Source organism: Micromys minutus (assembly GCF_963924665.1).
Source record: "Micromys minutus genome assembly, chromosome: 18".
Taxonomy (NCBI): domain Eukaryota; kingdom Metazoa; phylum Chordata; class Mammalia; order Rodentia; family Muridae; genus Micromys; species Micromys minutus.
Window position 1 is genome coordinate 9,150,813 of NC_137953.1, and position 14,405 is coordinate 9,165,217.

At 40.2% G+C, this 14,405-nt stretch overlaps 1 protein-coding gene across 3 annotated transcripts in view; it reads left to right on the forward strand.

Moving 5' to 3' along the window:
* Positions 1–14,405, forward strand: part of CTNNA2 (catenin alpha 2) — a gene marked incomplete at both ends in the record, with an annotated part of 909,395 nt that overhangs the window by 198,537 nt on the left and 696,453 nt on the right. For all 3 annotated transcript variants that reach the window (XM_080932244.1, XM_080932242.1, XM_080932243.1), the window contains one exon: positions 8,360–8,563. In XM_080932244.1, the coding sequence (XP_080788370.1) occupies positions 8,360–8,563 (204 nt within the window). The remainder of the gene's footprint in view (positions 1–8,359; positions 8,564–14,405) is intronic.

A 14,405-nucleotide genomic window follows, 5' to 3' on the forward strand; every position in this document is an offset into this window, starting at 1 on the left:
CAGCCATAGGTAGGAATGGAAAGCAACCCAGTGCACATGAAGCCTCCTTTAAGACCCAAAAGGCCCTAATCACTGCTTAAATGAGCTGCTTTTAAATTATCGTATTAGAGACATCTGAGGTTTAAAACAAGCATTGTTAGAGCACAGCACACCCAAATTTTACCGTCTGAAACCATTCTAGCCCTAGATTACATTGATGCCTGTCTTTCAACAGAAAAGACCTGAGATGTGGAAGCTTGTTTAGTGTGTGGCATCTGTGCTGTCTGGGCACTGCTTATTTCATATGTAAGTAGAGACGTCCTCTTTCTCATTTCTCGAGATCAGGCCATGGCAATGACATAAGACTATAGTATCTTGTTCCTTTTCACAACAATCAGGGACTTGGATGTCATTGGAAGAGAAGGACAAGGAAGCTCTTCCACATGCTGCCATGGAGGGGATGGTAGGTCACCTCTCACGTAATTACCATTGGCAGATATAAGTGGCAGTTGGTGTCTCAAAAGGGTCTGGGCTGGACATGGCATTTTGTGTCTCTCAAAAGTAGGCAATGGCTAAAGCGCTGGAGTGGCTGAGCTTGGCGAGTTCTGAGAAAACTACAAAGATAAAGAACAAAATGTTGAGATCTGTCTGGAAATAAGAGTAGGTGGGAGAAGGAATGGAGAAGAAGGGCTGGACCAACATCTCCCATCCCCTGTAGGAAGAAGTTTATCTTAGGAACATCATATGAAATTTATCTTAGGAACCTGGTAGTAAATTGTGCTAAGAACCTAAAGACCACAGTTTGAAACAAGTAGGAAAATTGGTCAATAGTGTAGAGAATTGATGGAGAAGTCAAGTGATCATTTTCTCAGCAAAAAAGCACAACATTTCCTCTTTATTAAGCTTCCATGGCTTGGTTTGATTAACTTCATGTGGATACTGGCTGATCAGCCCACAATGTGAGACTCAGTATTCTTTTGTTGTTGTTTTTCATTTTGATTTCAGGATTTTGTACAATGTCTTTTGATCATATTTATCCCTTCCTTATACTCCTCTCAGACTCAAGACCCGTTTCCTACATACCTAACTTACATCCTCTTCTTTTACTTCTTTTTCTGCCCCTCATCCATGCTCCCACATCAAGTATACTTGGTGTTGCCCATATACTGCTGAATGTGGGGCCATCCACTGGAGAATGGTCACCACCAGCCACACCCTTAAAGCAAACTTCCTCTACCTCTCCATACGGTTTTCTCCTGCCAGCTTCTCAGATAGAAGGGGCCTTCCTGCTCACCACAATCTCCTTATTGTTATTTTTGTCTAGCTTGAGGTAGCATAGTTTGTGTTCACAGACTCATGGGATTCTGAATGCTACTTTGCTCTGATAGAATTAGTTGTAAAACCATCTATTCCCAGGTGTCTAGAATGTGCTCAGGACACGATAGTAACCCACTGCAGACTGATGATCATTTACCGGAAGTTCTACTGTCTTTCCTCACATTTCATAATCCAGTTAGTGTGGTGAGAGCTGAAAGCCTTCAGCCAGTTTGTTCCTAACCTTTGAGAAGCAACTGCTCTCTGCAATCTCTTTTCCTCTTCTAAAGTAAAATTAATATGGGCTTATGTAGACACCACTTTTTAAAAGAATTAAACATGGATAAAAATACTCTTTAATTACCAAGCCATTATCTTTGTCATTTAATTCCAATTAAAAACTGAACCGTGTAATTACAAATAATATCTTAAGTAGGTAAGTGGCATAATTAGTTTGTTTTTAAGTACATGGCTCAGAAGAAAGTATGTTATCAATATGGCAATTTGCAATTTTATAAAATTAAGGCAGATTTAAATGATATTTTGAGGGTTTTTTGTAGCTTTATAAAATAAATGATTTCAACTCATTATTTTTCATTCCAAATGTTACTCCAATTAGGTCAAGATAAAGTTCACATGTGAAGATAGAGATTCATGCTGAGGAAGCTTGGCATAGAATGACAAAGGATAGAGAGATATCTATACAGATTATTACATACCGCAGGGAGAATGTTTAAAAATGAGCAAATAGCATGATTTTGATTTAGACACCTTAGTTCAAGTATTACATCAAACTTGACTTATGCTTTTATATCAGACTTAGGTCTTTAAAAGAACTATTTAAAGCATTCATACCTGAATTGGGATCAACCCTCATTGTCAACAGGGGACTTTCACTTTCAGCTTTCAGAGCTTTAAAACTTCTTTTTGTATTATTCTTGACTTCCTATAGCTATTGTAATACCACAGGGAGAGGATGCCCAAGGGTTATTAGTCATGTGCTTCAAAGGGGGATGACAGACTTTAGATGATATTAATTTTGCTATGCCTTATATTGGTGTCAGGAAATAACTCAGTACACAAGTCAAGTACCCTCCCAGACCTTGATCTCACTGAAATCTTCGTAACTGTCATGAACTAGGCGATTTTTGAAAGGGCAGAGCAGCAGGAAGCCTGATTCTAATATCTCAACCTCGGCTTAGAGCTCTCTGTTTCCATGCTCACATAGTCACATTTCACTGAAGCAAAGGCAGCTCTGAAGTACCTTCTTCAAATACCAAAGAACTGAAGGGTTTGGATCGTTTTCTAGGGAGGAAGGAGAAGGGGAGTCCTTAATTCTCAAAGTCTGACTCGTTTCACACACCCAAAGTATGTCAGGCTGGAATATTTTGATAATCGTAAGTAAACAGAGTTGGAACATGCTGATGAAGAAACAGAAACATGCCCAAAAGCCTTGGCAAAATATCTCATATCTTGAATGCACATTGCTAGGTGGGGTTATGGAACTTCTTTGTTTCAGTGACTATGTCAAAGAGCATCTTCATTTAGAAGACTGTTGTTGAGTGATGTGAAGTTTTATGAGGTATTGTTGGTTTTGGATCTTTAAAATAATGGCAAATGACTGCCTGTGAGGGCGTGTTGACATTTATTCTTTTCCTCTGCTTGTTTCACTTGGAACAGCTGTGCTGGTCAGCAGGTGATAAAGGTCTGCTCCTTATCAAAGAACATCATTTCTTCCTTGCTTCCTGGAACTATGGAAGTAGTAAACTTTCAGGATGCCTTGATTTTGCAGGGTTATCATGAACATAAAAGAATCCCCAGGGCTGTCTGACCACTCATTTTCCTTTTTTTCATGCCTATAAAATTTTATGTGGCTATGCAGTTACCAAATTGGTCCACTCTTCATACCTGCAAATGCCATTTTTGTTGTTTTTGTTGACATTTTGTAAATTCTATATGTCAAGTGTGACTCAGCCACTCTCTGCATGGCTCATGTTGGAAAACACAAAGCAGAGACTGTTTTCTTCCTACTCATTTTGTACAAGCATCTGCTGACTCATCTCCAGTCTCAAGGATGCAGACAGGGTTGTTAAAAAAAAAAAAAAAAACCAGTCTACTTAGTGCTGAGGGTAGGGCCATCTACTGTACAAAGGACAGCCTCTGTCTTCCCAAAATAGTGATTCTCCTTTCACCTATTCATTTCCAACTGCCTCTTAGTAAACTCAAAGCATTCCAGTTAATATCATAAAAAAGTCTGGGGTGTCCACATTTCCTACTACTGTTTATAGGGATACCTGAAGTCTTAGCCAAAGGGAGTAAGACAAGAGAAGGTAAAAAGGGAAGCTTCCTTCAGCCTTTCAATTCAAATGTGTGTGCTATCCCACTGTTCAAAATACTGATCTTTAAATGAAAGATGCTAATCAAAAATTATTTTTCAGCCAAATAATGAGAATAAAAATAAGCAATATAGGAAGTTATTAAACTAAGGTTAAGTATTTAGAAAGATAAGAGATCTTGTTCATAACTCTTTCATATGAGTAAGCCTGAAAATACTAGAAAAAGCAAGAAGGTCAGACATGTACAGGTGTGCAGTAGAATCTAAGAATGCAGACAAAATTGTCAAGGTGCAATCTGTGTTAACCAACCTCAGTGAAATTAGAAATAGATACAATTCTTTCAGTGTAGGAAGTCTTTGCTTTAAACCAGTGGTTCTCAATCAACCTTACGAATATAGTTCTTCCTGTTCTGGTGACCCCCAAGCATAAAATCATTTTATACTATTTTTTTAACTTTAATTTTGCTACTGTTATGACTTATGGTATAAATATTTGATGTACATTCTGTCTTATTCACAACCCCCAAAGTGTTGACCCACAGATTGAGAAATGATGCTAGAAATGGCCAGTTAGGAGCCCTTGATGGGCTCTGTCCTTTGGTAGTGTTATTTTGCCAATTTGGAACTAGAAGAAAACCAGGATACTAAAGAGAGGGCGAGAGGAGGGGATGATGATGAAGGAAATGTAGATAGAGGGCAGCTTCACGAGTGGAGGCATCTGAGCAGTAGGGAGTTTGCTGACCAGAGAGAATGGAGAAGTGTGTTAGGAAAGATAGGACTTAGGTCCCTTCTCCTTTCTTCCCACACTCTGCCTCTCTTCCCCCTTTCCTTTGTGCCTCTGTCCTCTCTCCCTCCCTACTTTCCTTCCTCTTTCCTGCATACCTCCATCCTTGCTTCTGGCTCTTATGTTCCCTCCTTCCCTTCCTCCTTCCTCCTTCCTCCTTCCCCCCTTTTCCCTTTCTCCTTTCCTCCATCTCTCCCTCCCTTTCTCCCTTATTTTCTTCTTCACTTCCAAATAGTGTTGTTCTTTGGGACTTTCTTACTCAGAACTCAGCTCCAGGGTTTTTTTTTTTTCCTTATTGGAAGCTGTAGACAGATTAATCTTAAGCTTCTGAGCCTCTGAAGTCATTAAATTCAGGTTTTGTTTTTGAATTCATTTTCATGTTATTATTTTCCTCATATTCTAGATCCTGTATAAGATTTGTTCAGTTGTCTGAACATAGACACATACATGTTTATTTATGCTAGTGAATATAACCTCTACCTACCCAGATACCCAGAAAAAAACATATCTGCATGCATACGTAGAAAAATATAGTGAAAGGGGAAGGAGGGAGGGAAAGAATAGAGATAGAGATAGAGATAAATAGATAGATACATAGATAGATAGATAGATAGATAGAGAGAGAGAGAGAGAGAGAGAGAGAGAGAGAGAGAGAGAGAGAGAATGCATTTGGTATCCCATATATATCTGAGCACATTCACTCAAGGAGAACATTTTCTGCAGCCCCCCCCCTACACACACACACATACACACTATGCTTTCTGCCTTTCTGCCCCCGAATGGCTTCTCCCCTCAGCCATACTCATCCATCACTTCCATGATTTCATCTCCACCTCCTGTATTGATTAGAAGGTTGTAAATTTATCGGTCCTTTTCCCCTTTCAAGAGAAAGTTTTTTCAGAACTTTACCCCTGTGATCTATAATAATTCCATTAGTAAAGTAGCTTTTATGCAGAGTTTGTGGGGCTACATTTTTTGCACTACTCTCATGACATCTATGAGCTGAGACAGGGCACCCAACAGCTGACACTGCAAAGCCTCTTTTCCTATGTTCTCTAGTTGTTTCCTTTAGGGTCCCAGAGATTCTGTATGGGGCTATTTATAACAGATCTGTGTGTTGGTAGGTATAGATGCCCACAGAGACCAGAGGAGTCAGACCCCTTGAGTTGGAGATAGTTGTGGCTTTCAGTGTCTGTAATATGTAAATTGGAACCAAACTGATCATCCGTAAAAGCACCAGACACTTTTAACGATGAGCCAGTTCTTCAACCCCTCTGGACATGTCTTAAAGGGTTATCTCTCTGTGCTTAAAGTAGGTTTTGAAAATGTTACTTTGAAAATGCTCTGATCAGCAAGGACTCATCAGAGCATTCCAGATAATTTTTTTCAGAGTCAGGCAGTATTTCCAAAACATTTTTGCCCAAGTAAACTTATTTTTGCATTGAAATATTGTATCTCTAAGGGAAGTGTCTTATAAAAAATACTTTAGAAATCAGTGTCCAAATATAGTCCAACACTGTCTTTGTGGAAACTGCTTTATAGTTGCACCTTTTGGGAAGTTCAAAATTTTCTCCAGCACATTTCCATCACATTAGCATTTCTTTAGGTTTTTGGTGAAAAAAAAAAGATAAAATCTATCCTAGGCCCAGAAGATAGTCTAATTATATTTTGACCAGGTATTTCTTTAATTGGAATGCCAGTGATTGTGTGCATAATCATTACATATTTAATGCAGTAACAGAAAGGCAAGACAAAGTCACAGAGAAGAAGGGAAAGGGGGAGGAGGGGGAGGACAGCGACATTGATTAGACACAGCACTAGCACAGAGACAGTGCAAGATGGAGTAGAAATACCCGCTTCCAATGTCAAGTTCTGTCTGGAATGTTGTCATGCAAAAATGGACTACAGAGAGCCATGGACTCTCCCAGGGTCTTCACATAACTTCTGCCACCATTTGGGCAGTGCCTTAGTTAGGGTTTTACTGCTGTGAATAGATGCCATGACCAAGGCAAGTCTTATAAATAACAGCATTTAGTTGAGGCTGGTTTACAGGTTCAGAGGTGCAGTCCATTATCATCAAGACAAGAGCATGACAGCAGGAGCTGAGAGTTCTACATCTTTATCCAAAGGAAGCCAGGAATAGACTAAGCATCCGCAGGCAGCTAGAAGGAGTGTCACCAAGCCCACCCCCAGCGTGACACATTTCCTCCAACAAGCCCACACCTTCTAATAGTGCCACTCTCTGGGCCAAGCATATGCAAACTATCACAGGCAATTATGCCTAATACTGTATGATGTGGTGGGCAGACACTAAGTAGCACATTTGGGGTTTATAAACATTTCTTTCCTACCATTTTTGTAAACCAAATGAGAATACACATTTGAAATCCAGTTTGCTGAAAGCTGCAGACCAGGGTCTGTCCTCCATCTGCAGATGTCCAGAATTTACTTTGTGTATGAAAGAGGGAGTTTTGGAACAAATAGTAATTTTCTGGGAACTCCAAGGTTCATGTAGATTTGAAGTCCTGCCTCTCCTCTTCCTCTCTGAGAGCCTGTCTATACTCACCATTCGGGTCCTCAGAATTCCTGGACTCAGATCTCTCTATACTGATGAGATTTTCATGTTTTCAGTGTAGTTCTTCTCTGAGAATCCCATACATGTATATGATACACTTTGGTTATGTCTTCCCCTTACTTTTCTTCCTCTTCCTTCTAGACTCCATCTTCCTATACAATCCCTTCCCAATTTCCTGCCCTCCTCATTTTTCTTCACTAATTTCCTTGTGTTTATAACAAACTGAATATGATTAATGCTTACAATATTAGTAAGAATATAGAACCATCCACTTGATCCTGGACAACCAACCAAGATGTGCAACTCTAAAGAAAATGGACTTTCCAATAATTCATCAGCTGAGTGTAGTAGCTTGTGGGCTGCTCCCCTAGCCATACTGGAATTCTGGCTAGCTTGATCTTTTACAAATCTTGTCTAGGTAGCCAAAGCTGTGGCATGTTCAAGAGTGTAATCGCTTCATCATTTTTTTCATGTCTAGAAAACACTATACCTTGGCAGTCTTCTCTGGCTGGTAGAATGTGTCTGTCCCTTCTTCCCTTGTTCCCTGAGCATTTCTCTTAGGCTCTGCACTTGTAGGTCTTCATGTTAGCTCCAATCTACTGCAAACAAAAATCTTCTCTGCTGAGTAGTGTATCCGCTGCTATTCTATTTCTCTGATAAAACACTTTGACCAATGTAATTTATAGAATGAATTGATTTCATCTTATGGCTTTAGATTGCATCTCAGCACACAAATATGGCAACAAGCAGACAAGGGGAGTGAAGCAGCCACTCCTGTCGTAAACTGTGAGCATGAACCAGGGTGACCTGGGAGGTGGGTACTGTCAGCTAATTGCAAGGGAATTCAGGTGTACATATATTCTGGATCATACTTTGTAAAACCTACATTTAACATAAAGGGTATTAGTTCCTTGTAGGCTGTTAATTTGTTGGATGCTCTTTGCTGAGATATCTAGGGACATTTGCCCTGAGACTCTGCTGTTCCTCCGGAGAAGGCTCTGAATACAGCTAATGTACAAATTGTTGATTACAGTTTATATCTGAGCTATCAATCTTCCTAATTCTGCCATGCTCTCTCCCTGAAGGCCACACTGCCAGTATCACCATCTCATGGGAAAATGCCTTCCCACACATGGCCTAAACCAAGAACAGAGGCTTCAGATAAGAGTTCCTATTCTTAATCTGTAGATTACATTTACAGGAAGGAGGGGAAACCTTTCTCTAGAAGTTCCCAGTATCTGAATTTTGTCTTAAGATCTGGTTTCTTTTCAGGGGAGGGCTGTCTTTGTTCTAGATTCACGTAGTTTCAGTTAGAAAACAGGCCAGGGTAGCTGTCTCTCTCCGGCTCACACTTCTCTTCTGATTTCTTCAGAATAAGATCATCCTGGACCCCATGACATTCAGTGAAGCCAGGTTCCGGCCGTCCCTGGAGGAGAGACTAGAGAGCATCATCAGTGGAGCCGCTCTCATGGCCGATTCCTCTTGCACACGCGACGACCGCCGTGAGCGTATTGTAGCCGAGTGCAATGCAGTTCGTCAGGCGCTCCAGGACCTGCTAAGCGAGTACATGAACAACGTAAGTGCTGGGCTCCAGGCCCTCCTTACCTCAATGGTTTGCGCTCTGTGCTCTTGAGCTGAAATCGGGCATAGCAGGAAATGAGGGCAGGGGTTCTAGAAAAAAAAAAAAAAAAAAAAAGAGGAAGGTTTCACCGAAGGACCATTTTTTGGGGGAACTTGTGCTCTGACTTTGTTTCCACGTGCATGTTCGAGACGGAAGAATTGAGTGGAGTGTAAAATCTCAGACATTTTGCGGGTTACTTGAGTGCTGACTTCTTGGTCGTTTTCGATGGTTGCAGTTTGATGTAAGTGGGAGTTCAGTTGGTGAAGGTGGATGATTGATGGAAACAAGGGAGGCTGTGCCAACTGGTCCTTTACACAGCTAAGAGTAGCAATAGATGCGAATCCTCAACTCTGAAAGGCATTAATAAGCACAGCAAGTTTAGCAGTGCTCCTGCAGGTCCAATAAAGTGGGAAAGTTCCAACTACCCACAGACTTGGATGAATTTATTAGACCTATTCTACCAATAGGGAATTCTAATGAGTGAATTTTCAAATAAGTGTGACTGCAGTCTCATGTGTATGACACGGGCAAAATGGTTCTCTCTATGACTTATGAATTGTGACTATTTGTGTGAGTGTGTGTACCTGTAAAATGTAGGGTGATTGAATCCATATTCTTTGCTTTGAAAGGCACTGGACTGGAGCTGTGGTCATTTGCTGCATTGCTTTAGGTTGAGTGGCCGGAGTTTGTAGTTGTGAGTGATCTGTGTTCTCCCTGTGCTGTGTGGTCATCTTTGAGAGGATCAAGCACAAGCTGGAAACAGCTGTCAGTCAAGTCAGCACTTGGTTCATACTATGCTGTCAGAATGGCCTTCATGGTACAGAGGTATGGGGATGCTGAGTAATTTGACCATACCTTTTGCGTTACAATGCCACATCCCCAGGCATTGCTGAGTCTGAGTAGCCTCCCAGTACCTAGTGACTGACTTCTGTCTTAAGTAAACACAAGCCGTTTAGTAAAGTAGTGAATCAGCAGGGTAAATTTCAGACAAGAATCCAGCACAGGCCGTGCTTTCCTGTCTTGTAAAACAGGAGGAAGTATACTGCGGATAGCTCAGAAACTAAACTGCCAGATTTTTCTTTTTCTGAGCCAATAATATGACTCTGCAGGAGAAGGTGATGGTAGCCATGCCTAAAGATCTGGATTGGAAAAAGAAAATCTGGATTAGATCTCTAGGATTCAAATGGCAGAAGGAGAAAATTACCTCTGGAAGCTGTTCCCTGACCTCCACTTGTGTGCTATAGTGGGTGTGCTCTATTCCAAAGTAATAGAAATATAATGAAAAAATAAAAATCACTTTCCTTTTTATGAACCTCTTGGTAGTTTGATTTTCAGAAGATTTGTTCATTTCATTAGAGAATGAAATATGAATGTCTCCCTAGACATTTGTGAGGACGTCTCAACAGGACTGTGCATGCTGCGATTTGACTCCATGGATTTTATGTAGGGTACAGCTAGAGATGTTGGTGGCCAGGGGCTCTCCCAACCTAAGCAAATCTTTTGAGTGGCAGATTAATGGGAAAGAGATGCTCATATAATCTTGAATTTGTTGTGTTTGTGCTTGGAGGGTGCTATTGACATGTCTTCAGACTTTGGCTTTATCTTAAGGTATACTGGGATTCCCATCCATGAACAAGTATTACTGAAGAAGGTAAAGTTACAAAAATGGTGATGGTGGGACCATTAATATAAGTAAATCAGAATAGACTGTGTCCCAGTGAATAGAAGCCATGGGCTATGAATTAAAAAAAAACAAAAAAACAAAAACCAAAGCAAACAAACAGACAGGCAATCAAGACATGATATGTGTTTTTCATTTGTTGTCTAGAATACTATCAAACCTGGTGGGTTACTCTTTGTTTATTTCTTTGTTTGTTTAGGGTATGCATGTGTGTTTAATTTCGGTGTAAGTTCATACAGACCAGCAGAGGTTGGTGCATTTTGTGTTTTACTGAACTTCAGGTGTTTTGCAGTTTGATCAGAGTCCTGTGATTTAGAAATGGTTTGTTCTTTCTACTTTCTACTTTCATATAGTGGCAGAATACATACAAGACTGTAATTTTCATATTTCCAAGCATACAACTCCTTTTCCCATCAAGGACTGAAACAAAACATAGTCCATTTTTTGTCCTTATCTAAACCATATGCTGTTATGTTGAGCTTTACACTAATGACTAGAGCTGGGTGCAATCTTGCCACCATAGTTCTTATGAAGTGCTTTTATTTCTACTTCTACAAAACCAATATGCTTATTTTGATATTGTATGTATTAATTTAAAAATGCTGGTACATATTCATGGCTTGACTTATGCTTCTGAGGCTGTAAATGACTCAGCCCATCATTCCTAAACAGATTTTTATTTTTTGTAAATCTTGGGGGTAAATGTATTACATCGGCATATTTTTGAGCTAATATAGTAATAACAATAAGATGAGAAAAATCATGAACCCAAAAATTTAGAGATTGAAATCTAGGAGTAACAGTCATTTCTGAATTCCAAAACTATCCTGCTTAGTCCCCAATGAAGACTCAACTTCTAATACCATATCAGCATCCAAAACAACCCTAAAGTGTCAGTCTTATCAGGTGATGTGAAATGTGGGCGGAGATGAAAGAGGGCTGCTGGGCACAAACTGATAGAATGTAGGTATTGTTGAGCTCAGGAGATCATTGTTGGCTAGGTATTCCTATAAATATATGTGCTTCATGAATCTGTACATGTATGATTTGAAAGATCTGCAGAGGTTGTGCTCTTTAAAGATACTAATCAGAGAACAGTCTATGTACGAAGAAGACTTGAGACTAAAGTCAGGATCTTCAAGCAGATGGAAGTAGGAATGAAAAGGTGCTGACAGTGGCCCTAGGAAAGTTCTCACTTAGCAAGGCCTTGTGTTGTTTCATTCAGCTTTAGGACCATCCACAAGTAAAACTGTTCTTTAAAACTTCCAACATTGATAGACTGTCATTACAGTATACATTGGGTCTAATGAGTAGAGGCTCTTTCTCAAAAAGATGCTTGTAAGTTGGTGCTGTCTATGTTATTATTGTAGAACAATTTATTTCAAATTATTTAAAAAAAACTTATAAACTCTCCAATGGAAGCTATTTGATATACCTTAGTTTGGGAACATTAAAATTAAATTCAAGTATGTACTAAAGTTAGCTTATGTGTCAGAGGAAAAATAGGAACTTTATGACGGGATACAAAGAGACACGGCATTTTACAGAGAAGAATTTTATAGTGGGTTGACACCTACATTCATTCAACAAATGTATAAATGATTCCTTTGTGCTAGGCATCACATTAGGGAAGCAGCAGTGAACAGAGCAAAGCTCTCTGCTTTCACGGGGCTTGTGCTCCACGGAGAGATGATGGACATCCTAACTGTGAGTGCTTTGAGCATGAGCTATTTCAGATAATGATGAGCCCAGAGTCAAAATAGAAAACCCCAAGAAAGAGGAGGAGGGAGTGCTATTGAGTTCTGAAGATACAGGTGCATGAAAGGATGACAGATCAAAGACCTTCTCAAGGTGAGGGAACAGAAAGCGTATGAGCCAAGGGCCTTCCTTCTGAGCAGGTATACACGGGCATTTATGAGGGAATGAGCAAGTATCTGCATAGGGCCTCATGCATCATTACATAGGACTTGGCTTCCAGGTTGATGGGATGAGAGACTGTCTGAGAGTGGAGATTCAGAAATCAAGACCAGGCTGTAAAGGTCTAATAAGATAAATGGAAGAGATGCCAATAAAAGCTGGATTCTGGAAAAATCCATGTTAGCCGGTCTCCTTAGAGAACAACAGTAGAAGTGGATTAAAGTGTCCATATTCTGACTGTAATTTTAATAAAAAATTTCATATCACATATAACGTAGTCTTAAGAAGACCATTCCTACTGTATAAATGTCAAATAGACACGGGCCCTCTTGAACAGCACTTACAGACATGTCAGAAATCCTTATTTGATTTCAATTGCACAGAGAAATCTTATTTAACTCCACTGTGGTAGCAGTTTGTAAATAGCTCAGTTGGCTGCTGTGCCTGCATACACTGATAGACAGGGGGTATTTGAATGGGTGGTTAAGTACAAAAATTATGCTTCAAAATCCTGTCACCAAAAATGCCCCTAAGTATGCTTTACAATTTTATATAAAACTGAACAATAGATTCTGTGTCCTAATTACTAAAGTACAATTCAGAACCATAAGAAAACTTTAATCCTTATTCTAGGTACTAAAACGGTAAACGTGCGACACTGAGAGGCAGTGGGCTGTTTTCTTCTTCATGCACAGTTGACAGATGAGCCTTGGTGAGAATATGGAATGTCATGTGCCTGGACCGTGTGTACTGTGGTGCTGTGCCAGCTGGTTGAATTCTATACGCATACACTCTTCGTATAGCTCTAAGTCCTTTACTGTTTGTGTGTGTGTGTGTCGGGATATGTGCACATGAGTGCAGGTATTCAGAGAGGCCAGAAGAAAGCTTTGGGCCACTTAAGAGCTGGGATTACTGGTGGCTGTGAGCTGCCCACTGTGAGTGCTGAGAAGTGGCCTCGGATCTGGAAGACCAGGAATCACTATTACCCATCAAGCATCTCTGCAGTCCTCTACATGTTTGTAGAAATCTGTTAAAGGACAGGACTAGGGAGACAAATAGGTGAGTAGAGTGCTTGCTGTTGGAGGACTGGGACCTGAGTTCTATTCCCAGTATTCATATAAAAGCCATGTATGCCAATATGTGCCTATTACTCTTCCTGCAGGGACAGAACCCGGTAGATCCAAACTAAAGGAAGCTACCCCAAATTCAACCTCCAGTATTCACATGTGCCTACCAAAACACAGTAATACATGCACGCGCACACACACACACACACACACACACACACACACACAGAGGCAGACGTGAGCACTTACATACTCATATAGTTAGAGAAGTCTGCACAATGAAGCAAAAGTTCCTTTGATTAGAGAGCGTTGGAGGTCTCTGCTGTGTTAACTACAGCAGGGCATTTTATTTGTATTTTTAAAATATAAAGTTATATATGAAATGAATGAATCCATGTTTTGTGCATCCCCTTTGGGTGGGCCTCTGCCCTTAATTTACAAACTGCTACTGAAAGTGTGGTAATTAAAGGACACAATAATGCACTGTTCTGGGGTCAAATATACATATCTAAGTCCCTGCAATAGCTTTGGCCTATCCACAGGAGAATGTGATACAACTGGATATATTAGTAGCTGTGAAAAAAAATCCACAACGAAACAAAATGTTTAGGAAAATAACTGTGGTTTTGGTTTGTTTGTTTGTTTGGTCTCTAGTTTATAGTTCCAGGAGATAAGCAGGCCATCTTTGTAGAGAGGGCATGACAATTCAGAAAGCAGAGAGATCGTACACATTTCATGCACACACAGGAAGCAGAGGGAGAAAAAAAAAGTGAGACCACACTTAAAACTTAAAAGATTTTCCCCAGTGATGAACTTTCTCCAGCAAGGCTCCTCCCTCTGAAGATTCTAGAACATCCTGAAACAATGAACTGGGGAGGTAATGTTACACATAGGTGAGCCTAGGGGAGATTTCTCATTGAAACCACCATGAGGAGCATCTTCACAGGTCAATTACACCCACAGCCAACTTTAAGCCAACTATTCCTTGTTGTTTAATTTATTCACTTTTACATCTTCCTACAAGCATGTTTTATATATGAGTTTATTCTCTTCTAGATGCCCACCCTCCCCTTCTTGTCCCTCAATCCCCCACTACTCCCCTTTTGTCTCCTTGACAGCTCCACATTTTGTT